The sequence below is a fragment of the Ranitomeya imitator genome, chromosome 7, assembly GCF_032444005.1.
Source record: "Ranitomeya imitator isolate aRanImi1 chromosome 7, aRanImi1.pri, whole genome shotgun sequence".
NCBI classification, from domain to species: domain Eukaryota; kingdom Metazoa; phylum Chordata; class Amphibia; order Anura; family Dendrobatidae; genus Ranitomeya; species Ranitomeya imitator.
Genome location: NC_091288.1, coordinates 215,215,363 through 215,241,756, shown reverse-complemented (window position 1 = coordinate 215,241,756; position 26,394 = coordinate 215,215,363). Strand labels below are relative to the sequence as shown.

General features: G+C 47.1%; 2 protein-coding genes across 2 annotated transcripts in view; one reads left to right on the top strand and one right to left on the bottom strand.

Annotated features, from left to right (window-relative positions):
• The window catches only part of CDIP1 (cell death inducing p53 target 1), a 44,290-nt gene extending 27,721 nt beyond the window's left edge, over positions 1-16,569 (bottom strand). Inside the window, exon 1 of the mRNA XM_069734804.1 lies at positions 16,424-16,569. The gene's annotated coding sequence lies outside the window, so the exon portion shown is untranslated. The remainder of the gene's footprint in view (positions 1-16,423) is intronic.
• Positions 1,054-23,138, top strand: C7H16orf96 (chromosome 7 C16orf96 homolog). Its single transcript, XM_069734802.1, has 17 exons — positions 1,054-1,271; positions 3,707-4,122; positions 4,397-4,501; positions 4,699-4,779; positions 5,164-5,250; positions 6,974-7,124; positions 16,416-16,501; positions 16,582-16,692; positions 16,799-16,873; positions 18,214-18,378; positions 20,955-21,073; positions 21,372-21,434; positions 21,849-21,905; positions 22,095-22,245; positions 22,443-22,536; positions 22,620-22,709; positions 22,794-23,138. The coding sequence occupies exons 2-17, from the start codon at positions 3,727-3,729 to the stop codon at positions 22,943-22,945; spliced, it is 1,983 nt and encodes a 660-aa protein (XP_069590903.1). The 5' UTR covers positions 1,054-1,271; positions 3,707-3,726; the 3' UTR covers positions 22,946-23,138.
• Positions 23,139-26,394: the final 3,256 nt, after the last annotated feature.

Here is a 26,394-nt window from a genome sequence, read left to right as displayed (position 1 = left end):
GGGATAGGTTATCACCAGTAGAGTACAACCCCTTTAAGTTTACAGGTTTAACAATGAAAAATGTTCATGTGTTAAAAAAAATATTTTCAAAATTCACATTGATCCAAATCCAAACTAAAATCCGTGTTAAATCTGCAGCAAAAAACCAACATGTTGCATGTGCTGATTTTGCAGCTGATTTGCGTCAAATCTGTGGCAAAGTCGTCCGTGGCATGGGTTCCAAAATTGCTACCCTGCCGGCCCGTGCAAATACGTTGCAGATTTGTGGACTGAAGATATTCAGTATATAGTGGCGACATAAGGCTATGTTCACACTTTGCGGATTTTGCTGCGGATCCGCAGCAGTTTCCCATGAGTTTAGATTACAATGTAAACCTATGGGAAACAAAAAACGCTGTGCACATGCTGCGGAAACGCTGCGGATTACATTCCGCAGCATGTCACTTCTTTTCTGCGGATTTTCACCTACTCCAATAGGAAACTGCAGATGAAAATCCGCAGTAAAAACCGCGATAAATCTGCAGTAAAAACCGCGACGGGTTTTCACTGCGGATTTTGGAATTCTGCTGCGGAAAAATCCGCAGTGGAATCCGCAAAGTGTGAACATAGCCTAATAGGTAAAAAAAAAAAAAAATCTGCAGCGGAAATCGACTTGTGACTTTGATATTAAATCTTCATTTCACAGCAGATTTAACCCTTTATCATTCATAGGAAGAAATCTGCTACAAATCTGCCTCAAAATCAGTGACGAAGTTCCTGTAACACAAGCAGATTTTATTCCGGATTTGCTTCTATTTGGGGGAAACATTGGAAGTGTGAACGTCCCCCTAGGGCTTCTGGCTGCTGTTTCCTACAGTGTAGATAGGGGGAAGTGACAGGACGGTTCAGCAAGTATGAAAGGCACCGGTTTGCTTGCAGGCGCTGATCCTGTGTAATTTCTGCTCCGTTACTGCACTCGCCAGCAGCGGACTGAATGCAGAGGTGCGCGGTGCGGGAAACACAAGGGGTTAAGTTACCAGCAGCAGGAGCGGTGGCAACAGGGACATAAACACTAGACAAGAAGAGTCCTCTGCAGATTACCAGGCGTTTCTGCGGTCTCCTAGCAATCGGTGAAACTTCCCGGCACAATCCGGGGACAGCAGGCATGGCTGGCTGCGAGGGTTGCTAGGAGGATTCACTGTAGGACAGAATGAGGTCCAGCGTGCCCCGGCTGGACTGAAGAGCGTGCACTCTACCGGAGACACCGGCCGCCTCTGCTTCTCCATACTACGGTAAGGGATCGGCCACGAGCTGGGGAATATTAATAGGATGACATATTAGTGAGGGCGGATTCCTCAAATCAAGTGATCGGCAGGGATCTGGCTGCTCCGTCAGATGATATCTCCAGTGGGAAGCTAATAACACTTTTTTGTTTCGTATGTATGAAATGAGTGGACAACCCCATTTAGGCCGGCGTCACACACAGCGTATAAAAATACGGTCCGTAATTTACGGCCGTAATACGCAGAAAAGTCCCCAAAATAGTGGTCCGTATCTCCTCCAGGGTGTGTCAGCGTATTTTGCGCATGGCATCCTCCATATGTAATCCGTATGGCATCCGTACTGCGAGATTTTCTCGACGGCTTGCAAAACCGACATACGGATATACAAGGGATCCATGTGTAAAAAAAATAATAAAAACATATGTACTGTCTATATATATATATGTTAGTGAGACACATATATATATATATATATATTAATATTTCATCCAGCACGAGATAGCTCTGGCTCCCGCGCAATTTTCTCCGCCAGAGTAGTAAAGCCAGTGACTGAGGGCAGATATTAATAGCCTGGAGAGGGTCCACGGTTATTGCCCCCCCCCTGGCTAAAAACATCTGCCCCCAGCCACCCCAGAAAAGGCACATCTGGAAGATGCGCCTATTCTGGCACTTGGCCACTCTCTTCCCATTCCCGTGTAGCGGTGGGATATGGGGTAATGAAGGGTTAATGTCACCTTGCTATTGTAAGGTGACATTAAGCCAGATTAATAATGGAGAGGCGTCAATTATGACATCCAATCCATTATTAATCCAATAGTCTGAAATGGTTAAAAAAAACACAAACACATTATTAAAAAGTCTTTTAATGAAATAAAAACACAGGTTGTTTGAATATTTTATTATTCTGGTAATCCACCTGAAGACCCTCGCTCTGTGACAAAGAAAAAATAATAAACCAACAATATTCCATACCTTCCGAGGATCTGTCACGTCCCACGATGTAAATCCATCTGAAGGGGTCAATTTTTGTTACAGCCAGGAGCTCTGCTATAATGCAGCTGTGCTCCTGACTGTAAAACCCCAGCAAATGAATGTAAAGTAGGTCAATGACCTGTAGTTACCTTCATTCACGGTGAGGCGCCCTCTGCTGGATGTCCTTCGAGCGTACGAAAAAATCAGAAAAGTTTCCAGGCTCGAGTTCATATGAGGACAACCAGCAGAGGGCGCATCACCGCGAATGAAGGTAACTACAGGTCATTGACCTAGTTTCCATTCATTCGCTGGGGTTTTACAGTCAGGAGCACAGCTGCATTATAGCAGAGCTCCTGGCTGTAACAAAAATTAACCCCTTCAGATGGATTTACATTGTGGGACGTGACAGATCCTCGGAAGATATGGAATATTGTTGGTTTATTATTTTTTCTTTGTCACAGAGCTGTATGAAATATTAATATATATACATATATGTGTCTCACTGACATATATATATATATATATATATATATATATATATATATATATATATATATATATACCTATTCTATGTGTACACATTTATTCTACCTATTCTATTGTAAGCTGTCAGTGTGATTTTACTGTACACCGCACTGAATTGCCGGCTTTTCTCTCTAACAGCGCTGCGTATTTCTCGCAAGTCACACTGCTGGTCCGTGTGTAATCCGTATTTTTCTGGCCCCCATAGACTTTATTTGGCGATGTTTTTGCGCAATACGGTGACAAACGCAGCATGCTGCGATTTTCTACGGCCATAGAAAGCCGTATAATACTGATCAGGAAAATACGGCAGATAGGAGCTGGGGCATAGAGAATAATTGGGCCGTGTGTAATGCGTGTTTTACGGACGTATTTTCTGCGCTCATACGTCCGTAAAACTCGCTAGTGTGACGCCGGCCTAAGGAGGACACGTCACCAGAACAAAAATGTTTACAATTAATTATCGCTCCTCCCCTGAACGTTCCATTTTTTGTCTTTCGTAAATCCGACATACGGTCCCAGAGATATGGGCCTTTTTATTGAGTGTTAATTTTATTTTATTTTTTTAAATGAGGGGGCGTGTCTTCAGGCTGCTGTGCATAATTACCTTGTAAGCCACGCCCCCCTCAGTAAACGCCATAAAAATCAGCACTGAATAAAAAGACACATATCTTTAGAACAATATGGTGGATCTGAGAAAAAAATAAAAAAAAATACTCTGAGGAGCAGCGTGAATAATATAAGAGGAAAAACTGGACATTTTTGACTGCGTGACAAGTCTCCTTTAAGTGTCATTTTGACCATAATTTCATTAATACCTCAAGAGCTTCATTTCTGAGGAACCTTATGGTGTTGTTTCCATCCCACTCCATACATTTTTATAGGATCTTGTGCAGAGTTTTGCTTCTTTATGTTGTATATTTACTTATTTATGTTCCTTGCTCACCTAGACCCCTTAGCCGCCTCCACCATGTCAAGCTCGGTGTCCTTCAAGGAGCTCCTGAACTTAGCAATAGGTTCTCCAGAACTTGGTGCCGTCAATTTCAATGCGCTCTACTCCCTGCTCTACGGCCTCCTTGACCACCTGCAAGCGGTGGACGTACGAAGGAAGTTGTCCCAGGAGGAGAGGGAATTCATACGGCCAGGGCCAATTAACGTGGACGACTCGGGGAAACCATCCACGCTGTTCCACCAGATGCTGGACAAGGTGGCCCAGATGGAGGCCAGGCTCCACCATCTAGATTCCCTGCCAAGCTCCACCACTCTATTACAAGCCAGTCAATCCCAGAGGAAACCTGTGGAGGAGATGTGGCAGCTAATGCAGCTCAAGAAGAAGACAGAGATGAACGAAGATGGAGTCCACAAGGTCAGACATGAACGTGTTCTAGATATGAAAGAGAGGGTGTGGTGAAGACTCAAAAATCCCCAGCACCTACCATTAGATTCCTAGAGAGGTACCATAGCTTGGATCAGCCGTGGGCAATGAAAAGCCAAGTCACTTTTTAAAGATCACCTACTGCATGTAGACCTCTCACTTGACCTCATAAAACATCATGGCCACAGATGTGACTACTAATACTACACTTGGTATAGGCACATCCTCCACAACCCATAACTCAACAACCGTATCTCTATTCTAGGCCATGAGCACCTTCCAGGAACTACTCAGCACATTCAACACCCTCAGACAGGCCAACGACTTCATCCAAGAAAGACTAGCATCTCTGGGCAACCAGATAACACAGGTAAGGGTCCAGGAGGAATTATAAAGTCAGAGCGCCAAAATTCAGCGTAAAAATCATTAATTTTACCTAAGGTCGCTCCTCGGGGGCGGGCAAACCAAGAAGAAAAAGCACCAATAGAATCCCAGTATAGCTGATACATGTTCTCCTCTGAGGAGACTTGTTGGCAGGATATGTGATATCCTCTTTCTATATTACAGATAAATATCGAGGAGGTGGAAATGAGACTACGAGACCTGGACGGGAGGATGCAAAATATCCCACTGCTAGAAGACAAGCTGGTGAGCGCTCACACGATGCTGGAACTTACATATGTGAATCTTCTGGGGTGATGGCTCAAAATATTATGTCTAGGCTTCTAAAGGCCGCCATACTGATAAGATTAACCTGGGACAAGCCATCTAATGTGTATGAGGGCCATAAGAACATATCTTGGGAAAGAGCTGGATCATCCAATCATTTGCTCTCCGGGAAGATAAGCCGGCCCCTGAGGTGTCTGGCATCGGCTTACACCCCTCTTCAGAACACATGTATGCTCACCTCGATCGAGCGTGAATTGCCTTCATGGTATATATGGAGTATATTAACTTTATGGGTGTATGAAATACATGCAAATATATGCTAATTTATTTCTATATGATTAATTTCTTTCCTTTTCTTTACAGGAGAATCTGCAGAGAAAGCTGTATTCCTATCCCGAGCCGTCTGACCTGGTCACCTGGCCAGCTATACATGATGTCCTGGCCGTCAAGGTATATAATATATATTCAGAGAACTTCAAAGCATGAAAATATCACAAATACTTATATTCTTAACACTTATCTCCATCATTTACTTTTATCGAACCTTCTCTTTTTCCTCCTGAAAAATTAAATGACAACTGAGTTTTCCCAATTAGGGGTGAATCCCTGTCACTGCACGGTCCAATGACCAGCCACCTGTCACTGCACGATCCAATGACCAGCCACCTGTCACTGCACGGTCCAATGACCAGCCACCTGACACTGCACGGTCCAATGACCAGCCACCTGACACTGCACGGTCCAATGACCAGCCAACTGTCACTGCACGGTCCAATGACCAGCCACCTGTCACTGCACGGTCCAATGACCAGCCACCTGACACTGCACGGTCCAATGACCAGCCAACTGTCACTGCACGGTCCAAGGACCAGCCACCTGTCACTGCACGGTCCAATGACCAGCCACCTGACACTGCACGGTCCAATGACCAGCCACCTGTCACTGCACGGTCCAATGACCAGCCACCTGACACTGCACGGTCCAATGACCGGCCACCTGACACTGCACGGTCCAATGACCAGCCACCTGACACTGCACGGTCCAAGGACCAGCCACCTGTCACTGCACGGTCCAATGACCAGCCACCTGACACTGCACGGTCCAAGGACCAGCCACCTGACACTGCACGGTCCAATGACCAGCCACCTGACACTGCACGGTCCAATGACCAGCCAACTGTCACTGCACGGTCCAAGGACCAGCCACCTGACACTGCACGGTCCAATGACCAGCCACCTGACACTGCACGGTCCAATGACCGGCCACCTGTCACTGCACGGTCCAATGACCGGCCACCTATCACTGCACGGTCCGATGACCAGCCACCTGACACTGCACGGTCCAATGACCAGCCACCTGACACTGCACGGTCCAATGACCAGCCACCTGTCACTGCACGGTCCAATGACCAGCCACCTGTCACTGCACGGTCCAATGACCAGCCACCTGACACTGCACGGTCCAATGACCAGCCACCTGTCACTGCACGGTCCAATGACTAGCGACCTAACATTGCATGGTCCAATGACCAGCCACCTGACACTGCACGGTCCAATCAGGGCTGGTAGTGTCAGACTGTGGGGACTAAACTCTTACACAAGGGGACTGGTCATTCCCAAATTATTCATACAGTTCCAGGGGGAATAACAGAGGAACCTGAGCAGCCTAAAAAAAGTGTTATCTAATGGGAAATAAAAGTATTTCTGACCACAGACTGTCCAGGAGAAGCCGTAACTCTACTTGAAAGCTAAATTTGGGTCACTCCTCAATTCTCCTTTCCACCCCTTCGTCCTGTTTTAGTCAGTACTGTTTCTGGTCATTGGAGACTGGATAGCGGTAAAAACCTGATGAGATCACTTTCACTGTTATTAAAGGGATTGTCTGAGTGCAGTGACCACAATCTCAGCAATTAACATCCATTGACTACAATAGGCAGCGTAACAATAGAGGTATAATGATTGCAGCTCCCCGAAAACAAACGGTTGAGAGATTAATGGAGGTTTCCATTGTGTTCACACATGATTTACGGTATATATTGTGTATAATGCTGTACGATACGCTGAATGTGTGTGGGGGTTTCTTTTATTCTCGTGCTATGGAATTTCCATGGTAACAATTATTAATCAAAAGTGATTTCGACACGTGCCTATTATTTATGCCGTATCACCACCAGAGCGAAGACTGGGCCCTGAGCAATGACACCAAGCAGCGGAATGTAAAAACAATCCTGAACAGTCTGGGGGCGCTGCCCGGAAAACACGAGGGTCTGGAGAGACGGGTCCAGGACATCGAACAAGAGCTGAAGAGGCTCGACATAGAGATGGGTGAGCGACAGCTGTGCAGGTCACATTACCGAAATGTGGCCGCAGGACAAGAGTACGACTACTATAATACTGCCCCTATGTACAAGAATATAACTACTATAATACTGCTCCCTATGTACAAGAATATAACTACTATAATACTGCCCCTATGTACAAGAATATAACTACTATAATACTGCTCCCTATGTACAAGAATATAACTACTATAATACTGCCCCTATGTACAAGAATATAACTACTATAATACTGCCCCTATGTACAAGAATATAACTACTATAATACTGCCCCTATGTACAAGAATATAACTACTATAATACTGCTCCTATGTACAAGAATATAACTACTATAATACTGCTCTTATGTACAAGAATATAACTACTATAATACTGCCCCTATGTACAAGAATATAACTACTATAATACTGCTCCCTATGTACAAGAATATAACTACTATAATACTGCCCCTATGTACAAGAATATAACTACTATAATACTGCCCTATGTACAAGAATATAACTACTATAATACTGCCTCTGTGTACAAGAATATAACTACTATAATACTGCCCCCTATATACAAGAATATAACTACTATAATACTGCTCCTATGTACAAGAATATAACTACTATAATACTGCCCCTATGTACAAGAATATAACTACTATAATACTGCCCCTATGTACAAGAATATAACTACTATAATACTGCCCCTATGTACAAGAATATAACTACTATAATACTGCCCTATGTACAAGAATATAACTACTATAATACTGCCCCCTATGTACAAGAATATAACTACTATAATACTGCCCTATGTACAAGAATATAACTACTATAATACTGCCCCTATGTACAAGAATATAACTACTATAATACGGCTCCCTATGTACAAGAATATAACTACTATAATACTGCTCCTATGTACAAGAATATAACTGCTATAATACTGCCCCCTATGTACAAGAATATAACTACTATAATACTGCTCCTATGTACAAGAATATAACTACTATAATACTGCCCCTATGTACAAGAATATAACTACTATAATACTGCTCCTATGTACAGGAATATAACTACTATAATACTGCTCCTATGTACAAGAATATAACTACTATAATACTGCTATGTACAAGAATATAACTACTATAATACTGCTCCTATGTACAAGAATATAACTGCTATAATACTGCTCCTATGTACAAGAATATAACTACTATAACACTGCTCCTATGTACAAGAATATAACTACTATAATACTGCTCCTATGTACAAGAATATAACTACTATAATACTGCCCCTATGTACAAGAATATAACTACTATAATACTGCTCCTATGTACAAGAATATAACTACTATAATACTGCTCCTATGTACAAGAATATAACTACTATAATACTGCCCCTATGTACAAGAATATAACTACTATAATACTGCTCCTATGTACAAGAATATAACTACTATAATACTGCTCCTATGTACAAGAATATAACTGCTATAATACTGCTCTGTTATGGCTGGCAATCAGGCAACACAGCGTGCAGTAATCAGCGCACATACAGAGATCTGGCAATAACCAAAAACAATAGGACGAGCTCTGAGACGTGGAATCTCTGTAGACTGCAGTACCTGATCTATCCTCACACAACTATAAGCAGCAGTGGATTGCGCCTATCACTACCTATGCAACTCGGCACTGCCTGAGGAGCTGACTAGCCTGAAGATAGAAATACAAGCCTGACTTACCTCAGAGAAATACCCCAAAGGAATAGGCAGCCCCCCACATATAATGACTGTTAGCAAGATGAAAAGACAAACGTAGGAATGAAATAGATTCAGCAAAGTGAGGCCCGATATTCTAGACAGAGCGAGGATAGCAAAGAGAACTATGCAGTCTACAAAAAACCCTAAAACGAAAACCACGCAAAGGGGCAAAAAGACCCACCGTGCCGAACTAACAGCACGGCGGTGCACCCCTTTGCTTCTCAGAGCTTCCAGCAAAAGTTAGTAGCAAGCTGGACAGAAAAAACAGAAAACAAACTAGAAGCACTTATCTAGCAAAGCAGCAGGCCCAAGGAAAGATGCAGTAGCTCAGATCCAACACTGGAACATTGACAAGGAGCAAGGAAGACAGACTCAGGTGGAGCTAAATAGCAAGGCAGCCAACGAGCTCACCAAAACACCTGAGGGAGGAAGCCCAGAGACTGCAATACCACTTGTGACCACAGAAGTGAACTCAGCCACAGAATTCACAACAGTACCCCCCCCCTTGAGGAGGGGTCACCGAACCCTCACCAGAACCCCCAGGCCGACCAGGATGAGCCACATGAAAGGCACGAACAAGATCTGGGGCATGGACATCAGAGGCAAAAACCCAGGAATTATCTTCCTGAGCATAACCCTTCCATTTGACCAGATACTGGAGTTTCCGTCTAGAGACACGAGAATCCAAAATCTTCTCCACAATATACTCCAATTCCCCCTCCACCAAAACAGGGGCAGGAGGCTCCACAGATGGAACCATAGGTGCCACGTATCTCCTCAACAACGACCTATGGAATACATTATGTATGGAAAAGGAGTCTGGGAGGGTCAGACGAAAAGACACCGGATTGAGAATCTCAGAAATCCTATACGGACCAATAAAACGAGGTTTAAATTTAGGAGAGGAAACCTTCATAGGAATATGACGAGAAGATAACCAAACCAGATCCCCAACACGAAGTCGGGGTCCCACACGGCGTCTGCGATTAGCGAAAAGCTGAGCCTTCTCCTGGGACAAGGTCAAATTGTCCACTACCTGAGTCCAGATCTGCTGCAACCTGTCCACCACAGAATCCACACCAGGACAGTCCGAAGACTCAACCTGTCCTGAAGAGAAACGAGGATGGAACCCAGAATTGCAGAAAAATGGAGAGACCAAGGTAGCCGAGCTGGCCCGATTATTAAGGGCGAACTCAGCCAACGGCAAAAATGACACCCAATCATCCTGGTCAGCGGAAACAAAACATCTCAGATATGTTTCCAAGGTCTGATTGGTTCGTTCGGTCTGGCCATTAGTCTGAGGATGGAAGGCCGAGGAGAAAGATAGGTCAATGCCCATCCTACCACAAAAGGCTCGCCAGAACCTCGAGACAAACTGGGAACCTCTGTCAGAAACAATATTCTCAGGAATGCCATGTAAATGAACCACATGCTGGAAGAACAAAGGCACCAAATCAGAGGAGGAAGGCAATTTAACCAAGGGCACCAGATGGACCATTTTAGAAAAGCGATCACAGACCACCCAAATGACCGACATTTTTTGAGAAACGGGAAGGTCAGAAATGAAATCCATCGAAATACAGTGGGGAAAAAAAGTATTTAGTCAGTCAGCAATAGTGCAAGTTCCACCACTTAAAAAGATGAGAGGCGTCTGTAATTTACATCATAGGTAGACCTCAACTATGGGAGAAAAACTGAGAAAAAAAAATCCAGAAAATCACATTGTCTGTTTTTTTAACAATTTATTTGCATATTATGGTGGAAAATAAGTATTTGGTCAGAAACAAACAATCAAGATTTCTGGCTCTCACAGACCTGTAACTTCTTCTTTTAGAGTCTCCTCTTTCCTCCACTCATTACCTGTAGTAATGGCACCTGTTAAACTTGTTATCAGTATAAAAAGATACCTGTGCACACCCTCAAACAGTCTGACTCCAAACTCCACTATGGTGAAGACCAAAGAGCTGTCAAAGGACACCAGAAACAAAATTGTAGCCCTGCACCAGGCTGGGAAGACTGAATCTGCAATAGCCAACCAGCTTGGAGTGAAGAAATCAACAGTGGGAGCAATAATTAGAAAATGGAAGACATACAAGACCACTGATAATCTCCCTCGATCTGGGGCTCCACGCAAAATCCCACCCCGTGGGGTCAGAATGGTCACAAGAACGGTGAGCAAAAATCCCAGAACCACGCGGGGGGACCTAGTGAATGAACTGCAGAGAGCTGGGACCAATGTAACAAGGCCTACCATAAGTAACACACTACGCCACCATGGACTCAGATCCTGCAGTGCCAGACGTGTCCCACTGCTTAAGCCAGTACATGTCCGGGCCCATCTGAAGTTTGCTAGAGAGCATTTGGATGATCCAGAGGAGTTTTGGGAGAATGTCCTATGGTCTGATGAAACCAAACTGGAACTGTTTGGTAGAAACACAACTTGTCGTGTTTGGAGGAAAAAGAATACTGAGTTGCATCCATCAAACACGATACCTACTGTAAAGCATGGTGGTGGAAACATCATGCTTTGGGGCTGTTTCTCTGCAAAGGGGCCAGGATGACTGATCCGGGTACATGAAAGAATGAATGGGGCCATGTATCGTGAGATTTTGAGTGCAAACCTCCTTCCATCAGCAAGGGCATTGAAGATGAAACGTGGCTGGGTCTTTCAACATGACAATGATCCAAAGCACACCACCAGGGCAACGAAGGAGTGGCTTCGTAAGAAGCATTTCAAGGTCCTGGAGTGGCCTAGCCAGTCTCCAGATCTCAACCCTATAGAAAACCTTTGGAGGGAGTTGAAAGTCCGTGTTGCCAAGCGAAAAGCCAAAAACATCACTGCTCTAGAGGAGATCTGCATGGAGGAATGGGCCAACAGACCAACAACAGTGTGTGGCAACCTTGTCAAGACTTACAGAAAACATTTGACCTCTGTCATTGCCAACAAAGGATATATTACAAAGTATTGAGATGAAATTTTGTTTCTGACCAAATACTTATTTTCCACCATAATATGCAAATAAAATGTTAAAAAAAAACAGACAATGTGATTTTCTGGATTTTTTTTTCTCAGTTTGTCTCCCATAATTGAGGTCTACCTATGATGTAAATTACAGACGCCTCTCATCTTTTTAAGTGGTGGAACTTGCACTATTGCTGACTGACTAAATACTTTTTTGCCCCACTGTATGTGTCCAAGGCCTCTTCGGGACCGGCAAGGGCAAAAGCAACCCACTGGCACGTGAACAGCAGGGCTTAGCCCTAGCACAAATTCCACAGGACTGCACAAATGCACGCACATCCCGTGACAGAGACGGCCACCAGAAGGATCTAGCAACCAACTCCCTGGTACCAAAGATTCCTGGATGACCGGCCAGCACCGAACAATGAAGTTCAGAGATAACTTTACTAGTCCACCTATCAGGGACGAACAGTTTCTCGGCCGGACAACGATCAGGTTTATTAGCCTGAAATTTCTGCAACACTCTCCGCAAATCAGGGGAGATGGCAGACACAATGACTCCTTCCTTGAGGATACTCGCCGGCTCAGATAACCCCGGAGAGTCGGGCACAAAACTCCTAGACAGAGCATCCGCCTTCACATTTTTAGAGCCCGGAAGGTATGAAATCACAAAATCAAAACGAGCAAAAAATAACGACCAACGGGCCTGTCTAGGATTCAAGCGCTTGGCAGACTCAAGATAAGTAAGGTTCTTATGATCAGTCAAAACCACCACGCGATGCTTAGCACCCTCAAGCCAATGACGCCACTCCTCGAATGCCCACTTCATGGCCAGCAACTCTCGGTTGCCCACATCATAATTACGCTCAGCAGCAGAAAATTTCCTGGAAAAGAAAGCACATGGTTTGAACACTGAGCAACCAGAACCTCTCTGTGACAAAACCGCCCCTGCACCAATCTCAGAAGCATCAACCTCGACCTGGAACGGAAGAGAAACATCAGGTTGACACAACACAGGGGCACAGCAAAAACGACGCTTCAACTCCTGAAAAGCTTCCACGGCAGCAGAAGACCAATTAACCAAATCAGCACCTTTCTTGGTCAAATCGGTCAATGGTCTGGCAATGCTAGAAAAATGACAGATGAAGCGACGATAAAAATTAGCAAAGCCCAGGAATTTCTGCAGACTTTTTAGAGATGTCGGCTGAGTCCAATCCTGGATGGCCTGAACCTTAACCGGATCCATCTCGATAGTAGAAGGGGAAAAGATGAACCCCAAAAATGAAACTTTCTGCACACCGAAGAGACACTTTGATCCCTTCACGAACAAGGAATTAGCACGCAGTACCTGGAAAACCATTCTGACTTGCTTCACATGAGACTCCCAATCATCTGAGAAGATCAAAATGTCATCCAAGTAAACAATCAAGAATTTATCCAGATACTCACGGAAAATGTCATGCATAAAAGACTGAAAAACAGATGGAGCATTGGCAAGTCCGAACGGCATCACCAGATACTCAAAATGACCCTCGGGCGTATTAAATGCCGTTTTCCATTCATCTCCCTGCCTGATTCTCACCAGATTATACGCACCACGAAGATCAATCTTAGTAAACCAACTAGCCCCCTTAATCCGAGCAAACAAGTCAGAAATCAATGGCAAGGGATACTGAAACTTAACAGTGATCTTATTAAGAAGGCGGTAATCAATACACGGTCTTAGCGAACCATCCTTCTTGGCTACAAAAAAGAACCCTGCTCCCAATGGTGACGACGATGGGCGAATATGTCCCTTCTCCAGGGACTCCTCCACATAACTGCGCATAGCGGTGTGTTCAGGTACGGACAAATTAAATAAACGACCCTTAGGGAATTTACTACCAGGAATCAAATCGATAGCACAATCACAATTCCTATGCGGAGGTAGGGCATCAGACTTGGACTCTTCAAATACATCCTGAAAGTCCGACAAGAACTCTGGGATGTCAGAAGGAATGGATGACGAAATAGACAAAAATGGAACATCACCATGTACTCCCTGACAACCCCAGCTGGTTACCGACATAGAGTTCCAATCCAATACTGGATTATGGGTTTGTAGCCATGGCAACCCCAACACGACCACATCATGCAAATTATGCAGTACCAGAAAGCGAATAACTTCCTGATGTGCAGGAGCCATGCACATGGTCAGCTGGGCCCAGTACTGAGGCTTATTCTTGGCCAAAGGTGTAGCATCAATTCCTCTCAACGGAATAGGACACCGCAAAGGCTCCAAGAAAAATCCACAACGTTTAGCATAATCCAAATCCATCAGATTCAGGGCAGCGCCTGAATCCACAAACGCCATGACAGAATACGATGACAAAGAGCACATTAAGGTAATGGACAAAAGGAATTTGGACTGTACAGTACCAATAACGGCAGAGCTATCGAACCGCCTAGTGCGTTTAGGACAATTAGAAATAGCATGAGTAGAATCACCACAATAGAAACACAGTCTGTTCAGACGTCTGTGTTCTTGCCGTTCTACTTTAGTCATAGTCCTGTCGCACTGCATAGGCTCAGGTTTACTCTCAGGCAGTACCGCCAGATGGTGCACAGATTTACGCTCGAGGAAGCGACGACCGATCTGAATGGCCAAGGACATAGACTCATTCAAACCAGCAGGCATAGGAAATCCCACCATTACATCCTTAAGAGCTTCAGAGAGACCCTTTCTGAACATAGCTGCCAGCGCAGATTCATTCCACAGAGTGAGCACTGACCACTTCCTAAATTTCTGACAATATATTTCTATATCATCCTGACCCTGGCATAAAGCCAGCAGATTTTTCTCAGCCTGATCCACTGAATTAGGCTCATCGTAAAGCAATCCCAGCGCCTGGAAAAATGCATCAACATTACTCAATGCAGAATCTCCTGGTGCAAGAGAAAACGCCCAGTCCTGTGGGTCGCCGCGCAAAAAAGAAATAATAATCAAAACCTGTTGAATAGGATTACCAGAAGAATGAGGTTTCAAGGCCAAAAATAGCTTACAATTATTTCTGAAGCTCAGGAACTTAGTTCTGTCACCAAAAAACAAATCAGGAATCGGAATTCTTGGTTCTAGCATCGATTTCTGATCAATAGTATCTTGAATCTTTTGTACATTTACAACGAGATTATCCATTGAGGAGCACAGACCCTGAATATCCATGTCCACAGCTGTGTCCTGAAGCACTCTAATGTCTAGGGGAAAAAAAAGACTGAAGACAGAGCTAAGAAAAAAAAATGATGTCAGGATTTCTTTTTTCCCTCTATTGGGAATCATTGGTTTGGCTCCTTGTACTGTTATGGCTGGCAATCAGGCAACACAGCGTGCAGTAATCAGCGCACATACAGAGATCTGGCAATAACCAAAAACAATAGGACGAGCTCTGAGACGTGGAATCTCTGTAGACTGCAGTACCTGATCTATCCTCACACAACTATAAGCAGCAGTGGATTGCGCCTATCACTACCTATGCAACTCGGCACTGCCTGAGGAGCTGACTAGCCTGAAGATAGAAATACAAGCCTGACTTACCTCAGAGAAATACCCCAAAGGAATAGGCAGCCCCCCACATATAATGACTGTTAGCAAGATGAAAAGACAAACGTAGGAATGAAATAGATTCAGAAAAGTGAGGCCCGATATTCTAGACAGAGCGAGGATAGCAAAGAGAACTATGCAGTCTACAAAAAACCCTAAAACGAAAACCACGCAAAGGGGCAAAAAGACCCACCGTGCCGAACTAACAGCACGGCGGTGCACCCCTTTGCTTCTCAGAGCTTCCAGCAAAAGTTAATAGCAAGCTGGACAGAAAAAACAGAAAACAAACTAGAAGCACTTATCTAGCAAAGCAGCAGGCCCAAGGAAAGATGCAGTAGCTCAGATCCAACACTGGAACATTGACAAGGAGCAAGGAAGACAGACTCAGGTGGAGCTAAATAGCAAGGCAGCCAACGAGCTCACCAAAACACCTGAGGAAGGAAGCCCAGAGACTGCAATACCACTTGTGACCACAGAAGTGAACTCAGCCACAGAATTCACAACACTGCTCCTATGTACAAGAATATAACTACTATAATACTGCCCCTATGTACAAGAATATAACTACTATAATACTGCTCCTATGTACAAGAATATAACTACTATAATACTGCCCCTATGTACAAGAATATAACTACTATAATACTGCTCCTATGTACAAGAATATAACTACTATAATACTGCCCCTATGTACAAGAATATAACTACTATAATACTGCTCCTATGTACAAGAATATAACTACTATAATACTGCCCCTATGTACAAGAATATAACTACTATAATACTGCTCCTATGTACAAGAATATAACTACTATAATACTGCCCCTATGTACAAGAATATAACTACTATAATACTGCTCCTATGTACAAGAATATAACTACTATAATACTGCTCCTATGTACAAGAATATAACTGCTATAATACTGCTCCTATGTACAAGAATATAACTGCTATAAGAGTGCCCCCTATGTATTCTGATTGCAGGTAAGAACCTTATTCCTGAAGATTTGCTCCAGCAGTTACGGAGCGTCCGGCAGGATGTGGACGCTCTCTTCGCTGAGAATCGGAAGGTGACGTCTTGTGAGACCTCGGACAGTGATGTTTCCGCTGCGGCTCGATCAATCTTCCGTGACTTTTTCCTCACTTTCAGGACAAGGTTGACTTTAGCGCCCTGAAGAATGGACTCCATGATCTGAATATGGCGCTACAACGACTGGATAGTAAGACTGACAAGCTGGCAAACGATCTGTCCGAGACCGCGGTGAGGGAGCGCAGCAGACGGTGTTATTCATGGTTGTGGGATGTGAGAGGGAAACGTCTGCTGAGCCGCGTATCTAATCCATCACGTGTGATACCTCTCCTTACAGACCCTTCAGAGTCAGATTGATGAGCTGGAGAAGAAAAAGTTGGATCAGGCAGATTTTATGTTGGAGCTGAATCTGGTACGTGTGTATCTATCACAGGGGCCCCGGATTGTACAAGAGCCGTGGTGTGAGGGGGCCCAGATTGTACATGGGACGTGGTGTGAGGGGCCCCGGATTGTACAAGAGCCGTGGTGTGAGGGGGCCCAGATTGTACATGAGCCGTGGTGTGAGGGGGCCCAGATTGTACATGGGACGTGGTGTGAGGGGGCCCAGATTGTACATGGGACGTGGTGTGAGGGGGCCCAGATTGTACATGGGACGTGGTGTGAGGGGGCCCAGATTGTACATGGGACGTGGTGTGAGGGGCCCTGGATTGTACAAGAGCCGTGGTGTGAGGGGGCCCAGATTGTACATGAGCCGTGGTGTGAGGGGGCCCAGATTGTACATGGGACGTGGTGTGAGGGGGCCCAGATTGTACATGGGATGTGGTGTGAGGGGGCCCAGATTGTACATGAGACGTGGTGTGAGGGGGCCCAGATTGTACATGAGCCGTGGTGTGAGGGGGCCCAGATTGTACATGGGACGTGGTGTGAGGGGGCCCAGATTGTACATGGGATGTGGTGTGAGGGGGCCCAGATTGTACATGGGACGTGGTGTGAGGGCCCCTGGATTGTACAAGAGCCGTGGTGTGAGGGGGCCCGGATTGTACAGAAGACGTGGTGTGAGGGGGCCCAGATTGTACATGAGACGTGGTGTGAGGGGGCCCGGATTGTACATGAGACGTGGTGTGAGGGGGCCCGGATTGTACATGAGACATAGTGTGAGGGGGCCCAGATTGTACAAGAGCCGTGGTGTGAGGGGCCCTGGATTGTACAAGAGCCGTGGTGTGAGGGGCCCCGGATTTTACATGAGACGTGGTGTGAGGGGGCCCGGATTGTACATGAGACATAGTGTGAAGGGGCCCGGATTGTACATGGGATGTGGTGTGAGGGGGCCCAGATTGTACAAGAGCCGTGGTGTGAGGGGCCCTGGATTGTACAAGAGCCGTGGTGTGAGGGGGCCCAGATTGTACATGAGACTTGGTGTGAGGGGCCCTGGATTGTACATGAGACGTGGTGTGAGGGGGCCCAGACTGTACATGAGACGTGGTGTGAGGGGGCCCGGATTGTACAAGAGCCGTGGTGTGAGGGGCCCTGGATTGTACATGAGACTTGGTCTGAGGGGGCCCGGATTGTACATGAGACTTGGTGTGAGGGGGCCCAGACTGTACATGAGACGTGGTGTGAGGGGGCCAGACTGTACATGAGACGCAAGTTCAGAAGTTATGTTGGGGCCCGGGTTCACCACACATATCTTCTTATGCTCCAGTCACACCAGAACTGTAAGAGACTTGGGTGACGTCAGGGTCTTGTTTACAGAAGGCGGACAGGCGGGCACTGGAGACCCTGGTGGGCCATGCAGACCTGGAGGCCGCGGTCAGCGAGGTTAATGCCGTGCTGGAGGCTTTGATCAAGAAACTGGCGGTGCAGGAGTCGGAGTGGCAGAACATGCTGGCCAAGCTCCTGGCGGGGCTAGAGGCCAAGGTAACAGTATACACAGCCGCTGTGCACGGCCCTGTGGTGCATTGTGGGAGATTAACAGGGCCGCCATGACTAGAGTTTAGCAAATTTTTGAAAGTCTCGTTCAGATTATGATCGGCGCCGAATATTGTTTTTTGCATTATTGGAGTCAATGGGAGTAGAAATTAAGGAATACAGTATGTTCGGAACCGATCATCAAACATAAATTCGGCACGAATATGGTACAAATATGGTAGGAACATGGCACATTTGGATTCGGCAATCTTTTTCCGAACATATTTGCTCAACTCTAGGCATGACATCACAATCAACCCCTTACAATACGCATTACTGTGAAGCCGTCAGTTGGCGCTGTGCCATCGCACCAGAGGCCTATGCTCTGACCATGCAGTGACCTCGCACCACAGCCCTGTGCTCCCACCAGCACCGTGCTCTCACCAGCACCGTGCTCTCACCAGCACCGTGCTCTCACCAGCACCTTGTCCTCGCACCAGCGCCCTGTCCTCCCAACGCCTTGTCCTCCTTGTACCAGCGCCATCCTCTCACTAGCAATCTGTCCTCGCACCAGCGCCCTGCCCTCACACCAGAACTGTGTTCTCACCAGCGCCGTCCTCGCACCAGAGCCCTGTCCTCTCACCAGTGGCCTGTCCTCGCACCAGAGCCCTGTCCTCTCACCAGTGCCCTGCCCTCGCACCAGAGCCCTGTCCTCTCACCAGTGCCCTGCCCTCGCACCAGAGCCCTGTCCTCTCACCAGTGCCCTGCCCTCGCACCAGAACCCTGTGTTCTCACCAGTGCCCTGTCCTCGCATCAGCGCCCCGTCTTCTCACCAGTGGCCTGCCCTCGCACCAGAACCCTGTGTTCTCACCAGTGCCCTGTCCTCGCACCAGCGCCCCGTCTTCTCACCAGTGGCCTGTCCTCGCACCAGAACCCTGTCCTCTCCCCAGCAGCCTGTCCTCACACCAGAACCGTGTTCTCACCAGCGGCGTCCTCGCACCAGAGCCCTGTCCTCTCACCAGTGCCCTGCCCTCGCACCAGAACGCTGTACTCTCCCCAGCAGCCTGCCCTCGCACATTGTCCTCGCACCAGCGCCCTGTCCTCCCAACGCCTTGTTCTCCTTGTACCAGCGCCATCCTCTCACTAGCAACCTGTCCTCGCACTAGCGCCCCGTCTTCTCACCAGAGCCCTATCCTCTCCCCAGCAGCCTGCCCTCGCACCAGCGCCCTGTCCTCTCCCCAGCAGCCTGCCCTCGCACCAGCGCCCTGTCCTCTCCCCAGCAGCCTGCCCTCACACCAGCGCCCCGTCCTCGCACCAGCACCCCGTCTTCTCACCAGCACCCTGTCCTCTCCCCAGCAGCCTGTCCTCGCACCAGCACCCTGTCCTCTCCCCAGCAGCCTGTCCTCGCACCAGCACCCTGTCCTCTCCCCAGCAGCCTGCCCTCGCACCAGAGCCCTGTCCTCGCACCAGAGCCCTGTCCTCGCACCAGCGCCCTGTCCTCGCACCAGCGCCCTGTCCTCGCACCAGCGCCCTGTCCTCGCACCAGCGCCCTGTCCTCGCACCAGAGCCCTGTCCTCGCACCAGAGCCCTGTCCTCTCACCAGAGCCCTGTCCTCTCATCAGAGCCCTGTCCTCTCACCAGCGCCCTGTCCTCGCACCAGCGCCCTGTCCTCGCACCAGCGCCCTGTCCTCGCACCAGCGCCGTCCTCGCACCAGCGCCCTGTCCTCGCACCAGAGCCGTCCTCGCACCAGCGCCCTGTCCTCGCACCAGCGCCCTGTCCTCTCACCAGAGCCCTGTCCTCTCACCAGAGCCCTGTCCTCTCACCAGAGCCCTGTCCTCTCACCAGAGCCCTGTCCTCTCACCAGAGCCCTGTCCTCTCACCAGAGCCCTGTCCTCTCACCAGAGCCCTGTCCTCTCACCAGAGACCTGTCCTCTCACCAGAGCCCTGTCCTCGCACCAGAGCCCTGTCCTCGCACCAGAGCCCTGTCCTCGCACCAGAGCCCTGTCTTCTCACCAGAGCCCTGTCCTCTCACCAGCGCCCTGTCCTCTCACCAGAGCCCTGTCCTCTCACCAGCGCCCTTTCCTCTCACCAGAGCCCTGTCCTCTCACCAGAGCCCTGTCCTCGCACCAGAGCCCTGTCCTCTCACCAGAGCCCTGTCCTCTCACCAGAGCCCTGTCCTCGCACCAGCGCCCTGTCCTCTCACCAGCGCCCTGTCCTCTCACCAGAGCCCTGTCCTCTCACCAGAGCCCTGTCCTCTCACCAGAGCCCTGTCCTCTCACCAGAGCCCTGTCCTCGCACCAGAGCCCTGTCCTCTCACCAGCGTCCTTTCCTCTCACCAGAGCCCTGTCCTCGCACCAGCGCCCTGTCCTCGCACCAGCGCCCTGTGCTCTAAGACCTTTGTTCCTGGCTAAGCAATCATCATCGCTAGGAAACACACCAGACCCTATCATGAGTCCACAGGAGATAATGGCCCAGGGATAGAGGCAAACACTGTTATCTCTAACACATTCATCTCCTGAAATACTCTGTGCTGCTGTGCAGCCTGTTCATTCTATTTGATTTAAGCATTTTGTGCATCTTCTAGTTGAGCCGGTCGGATTTGGACTCTGTTCACAAGGACCTAGAGGAGCTCTGGAAATTCCTGAAGAAGCATCTCAGCTCCAGCCAGACCTTCGATCCTGATGGGGTAGCGGGCTTCAGGAAGTGAGTGGTGCGCGCATGTTTCACGCTCCCCAATGATTGAGAGTGGAATTGACATAAAGCAGAATCATGTTCACAGACCCCTGCACCGAGGCGCTGTCCAGCAGGGGGCGCCCTGTAACTGTTCATTCTGAGCATGAAGGGAATTCTAAGACTGACACTGGGTGTAGATGAAGCCAGGGGATCGGCGAAACGGCCACTCACAGACCCACCAAAATCCTAACCTTTGTGACAGTCAGTACCTTCATATCGTGACGGGAAATCTGCCGGCTAGCACTTATCAGACATTGTGTATTCACAGGAAACTGTTCGAGAGAGTCAAGTGCATCTCATGTGACCGTCCTGTAACCATAGCAACTGCACCGTGAGTACTCGCCCCGCTACCGATCCCAAGACTGAGCCTAGTACTCGCCCCGCTACCGATCCCAAGACTGAGCCTAGTACTCGCCCCGCTACCGATCCCAAGACTGAGCCTAGTACTCGCCCCGCTACCGATCCCAAGACTGAGCCTAGTACTCGCCCCGCTACCGATCCCAAGACTGAGCCTAGTACTCGCCCCGCTACCGATCCCAAGACTGAGCCTAGTACTCGCCCCGCTACCGATCCCAAGACTGAGCCTAGTACTCGCCCCGCTACCGATCCCAAGACTGAGCCTAGTACTCGCCCCGCTACCGATCCTACGACTGAACCTAGTACTCGCCCTACTACCGATCCTACGACCAAACCTAGTACCCATCTATGTATCTAATGTCCATTTGTGAATATCTCTGTTCTGCAGACACCTGGTTACGGTGCGTTCTCTGAATCCCCGGAGCAGAGATTACAAGACCCCCGGGTATGTGCGTCTGATATCAGTGCTGAACACATTTCTATACATGAACAGGAGAATGGTTGTCAGTCTCCTCGGTGGGGCCGACCACCTGCTGTAGATCACCAGATCTGTCCTACCTGTGTGTACAGGACTATGGACCACTTATGCCACCAATCATATTAACCCTGTGTTCTCATGGACTCATCTTTTCAGAAACCCGTTACAGATGTCAGACCCCGAACTCCAGTACAGCGAGTCCCCGAGACCCCACAGCGCCTGCTCAATCCACCGGAAGTCATCGCGCAACCAAAACCTCAGCACGGTGTTCCCGTACGGAGACCCCGGGCAAATCCAGTACAAGAACGTAAGTGTGGACATCACATATAGAGTGTTGCTTAAAAGTCTGTGAACCCTTCAGTATTTTCCTTATTTCCGTATAAATTTTGCCTAAAACTACATCTGATTTTCACAAAAATCTTAAAAGTAGATTCTGAAGGGTTCGCAAACTTTATGGATATGAGAGATTGAGTCCTTTTGTTACTTTTCCCCTGTGCACCGCAGACAGAGTATGACCTGATGGGGATTGACGGTGTCATGTACAAGGGACGGCTGGACAAGAGTCACACGGCTTACACTGCGGAGAGGGACGCCCCCGGTGAGTGTCAGCTCTGCGGACCAACTGTTTAATCCTTTATATTGTCGACTCTGGTCTGACTGGTGACTTCTCCCCCCCATCAGTGAAGACCCCACAGCCGCCATACAGGATTCCAGTGGAGAGAGCGCGCTCTGCTACCCCACACTGCAGGAACTCCAGCAGCCCCACCTCATGTAAGCCGCGCAGCTTAAAGGGCCACTAACCCTAATAACAGTGCAGGGGCATTAGAAGTACTGTCTCTACCTCTCTCCGTCCAGGGCCTGCGAGTCATTCCGCGCGATCGTCCCGCACCGCACTACCAACGTCATCTGCCACAGACTCCGCACAGCCCATGTTTTATGTGCCTTCCACCATGGACGGCACGAACATGCTACAGCAACCCAACAACGCTGAGGAGCAGGCGGTCTGACCACGGATGAAGCCTTCACCCCCCCCCCCCCCCCCCCATCCCTGCTGCTGCCACCTGTTGCTGGGCCTCAACTTCCATATACAGATATATCTATAACCCCAGGACTTTATAACCGGAACCTTTATTTTTACTCATGTATGAAAGAAGCCTGAAATCACCCGTCATGGAATACAGAAGTCACGTACGAGCACTGACACGCGAGCCGGTCCTGTATGGGCCCTCAGCACTAATGGGAAAACTAAGTACGGGCACCAACGGGGGGGTAAGAAGGTCACTGATCACTAGAGCGGGGGCACGGGCAGCTCATGGACAGCCATGGACGGCAGAGGAGCAGGTCACTGACCAGACGGGCAAGGTCATGGTCGCTGGGTAGATCAGCGCCGTACATTATCTGCTTATCATAGGCAGACAGGTCATGGTTGCTGGGTAGATAAGCAGATCGTATACAGCACTGATCATAGACAGACCAGTCATGGTCTGTTACAGTCTGTTTAGAAAGGATCGTAAAAATCGGAGAGGAGGAGGGGTTTGTCTCTATGTAAAGTCTTGTCTAAAGTCCACTTTAAGGGAGGATACTGGCGAAGGGAATGAGGATGTCGAGTCCATATGGGTTGAAATTCATGGAGGGAAAAATGGTAACAAAATTCTCATTGGGGTCTGTTACAAACCCCCAAATATAACAGAAACCATGGAAAGTCTACTTCTAAAGCAGATAGATGAAGCTGCAACCCATAATGAGGTCCTGGTTATGGGGGACTTTAACTACCCGGATATTAACTGGGAAACAGAAACCTGTGAAACCCATAAAGGCAACAGGTTTCTGCTAATAACCAAGAAAAATTATCTTTCACAATTGGTGCAGAATCCAACCAGAGGAGCAGCACTTTTAGACCTAATACTATCTAATAGACCTGACAGAATAACAAATCTGCAGGTGGTTGGGCATTTAGGAAATAGCGACCACAATATTGTGCAGTTTCACCTGTCTTTCACTAGGGGGACTTGTCAGGGAGTCACAAAAACATTGAACTTTAGGAAGGCAAAGTTTGAACAGCTTAGAGATGCCCTTAATCTGGTAGACTGGGACAATATCCTCAGAAATGAGAATACAGATAATAAATGGGAAATGTTTAAGAACATCCTAAATAGGCAGTGTAAGCGGTTTATACCTTGTGGGAATAAAAGGACTAGAAATAGGAAAAACCCAATGTGGCTAAACAAAGAAGTAAGACAGGCAATTAACAGTAAAAAGAAAGCATTTGCACTACTAAAGCAGGATGGCACCATTGAAGCTCTAAAAAACTATAGGGAGAAAAATACTTTATCTAAAAAACTAATTAAAGCTGCCAAAAAGGAAACAGAGAAGCACATTGCTAAGGAGAGTAAAACTAATCCCAAACTGTTCTTCAACTATATCAATAGTAAAAGAATAAAAACTGAAAATGTAGGCCCCTTAAAAAATAGTGAGGAAAGAATGGTTGTAGATGACGAGGAAAAAGCTAACATATTAAACACCTTCTTCTCCACGGTATTCACGGTGGAAAATGAAATGCTAGGTGAAATCCCAAGAAACAATGAAAACCCTATATTAAGGGTCACCAATCTAACCCAAGAAGAGGTGCGAAACCGGCTAAATAAGATTAAAATAGATAAATCTCCGGGTCCGGATGGCATACACCCACGAGTACTAAGAGAACTAAGTAATGTAATAGATAAACCATTATTTCTTATTTTTAGTGACTCTATAGCAACAGGGTCTGTTCCGCAGGACTGGCGCATAGCAAATGTGGTGCCAATATTCAAAAAGGGCTCTAAAAGTGAACCTGGAAATTATAGGCCAGTAAGTCTAACCTCTATTGTTGGTAAAATATTTGAAGGGTTTCTGAGGGATGTTATTCTGGATTATCTCAATGAGAATAACTGTTTAACTCCATATCAGCATGGGTTTATGAGAAATCGCTCCTGTCAAACCAATCTAATCAGTTTTTATGAAGAGGTAAGCTATAGACTGGACCACGGTGAGTCATTGGACGTGGTATATCTCGATTTTTCCAAAGCGTTTGATACCGTGCCGCACAAGAGGTTGGTACACAAAATGAGAATGCTTGGTCTGGGGGAAAATGTGTGTAAATGGGTTAGTAACTGGCTTAGTGATAGAAAGCAGAGGGTGGTTATAAATGGTATAGTCTCTAACTGGGTCGAAGTGACCAGTGGGGTACCGCAGGGGTCAGTATTGGGACCTGTTCTCTTCAACATATTCATTAATGATCTGGTAGAAGGTTTACACAGTAAAATATCGATATTTGCAGATGATACAAAACTATGTAAAGCAGTTAATACAAGAGAAGATAGTATTCTGCTACAGATGGATCTGGATAAGTTGGAAACTTGGGCTGAAAGGTGGCAGATGAGGTTTAACAATGATAAATGTAAGGTTATACACATGGGAAGAGGGAATCAATATCACCATTACACACTGAACGGGAAACCACTGGGTAAATCTGACAGGGAGAAGGACTTGGGGATCCTAGTTAATGATAAACTTACCTGGAGCAGCCAGTGCCAGGCAGCAGCTGCCAAGGCAAACAGGATCATGGGGTGCATTAAAAGAGGTCTGGATACACATGATGAGAGCATTATACTGCCTCTGTACAAATCCCTAGTTAGACCGCACATGGAGTACTGTGTCCAGTTTTGGGCACCGGTGCTCAGGAAGGATATAATGGAACTAGAGAGAGTACAAAGGAGGGCAACAAAATTAATAAAGGGGATGGGAGAACTACAATACCCAGATAGATTAGCGAAATTAGGATTATTTAGTCTAGAAAAAAGACGACTGAGGGGCGATCTAATAACCATGTATAAGTATATAAGGGGACAATACAAATATCTCGCTGAGGATCTGTTTATACCAAGGAAGGTGACGGGCACAAGGGGGCATTCTTTGCGTCTGGAGGAGAGAAGGTTTTTCCACCAACATAGAAGAGGATTCTTTACTGTTAGGGCAGTGAGAATCTGGAATTGCTTGCCTGAGGAGGTGGTGATGGCGAACTCAGTCGAGGGGTTCAAGAGAGGCCTGGATGTCTTCTTGGAGCAGAACAATATTGTATCATACAATTATTAGGTTCTGTAGAAGGACGTAGATCTGGGTATTTATTATGATGGAATATAGGCTGAACTGGATGGACAAATGTCTTTTTTCGGCCTTACTAACTATGTTACTATGTTACTATGGTCGCTGGGTAGATAAGCAGGTCACGTATGGCCGGTCAGGTACGGGGCAAACATATCCGTCCTTCCTGTTGTCAGTCTCCATCCTGACCCCAAACCCAATTCTAAAATTTCACAAAATAACACTTTGGCCACAATTCTGTGCAGCAGTTTACTAATATTTTTTTCTAGGTGGTGACCACCATCTCCACAGTACCAGACGCCATGTCAGCCCCTGT

Coding starts and splice junctions, on each gene's coding strand:
- C7H16orf96 (XM_069734802.1), top strand. CDS start 3,727: ATGTCAAGCTCGGTGTCCTTCAAGGAGCTCCTGAACTTAGCAATAGGT. Junction 5,251..6,973: donor ATGATGTCCTGGCCGTCAAG/GTATATAATATA, acceptor TATCACCACCAG/AGCGAAGACTGGGCCCTGAG. Junction 16,874..18,213: donor TTATGTTGGAGCTGAATCTG/GTACGTGTGTAT, acceptor TCTTGTTTACAG/AAGGCGGACAGGCGGGCACT.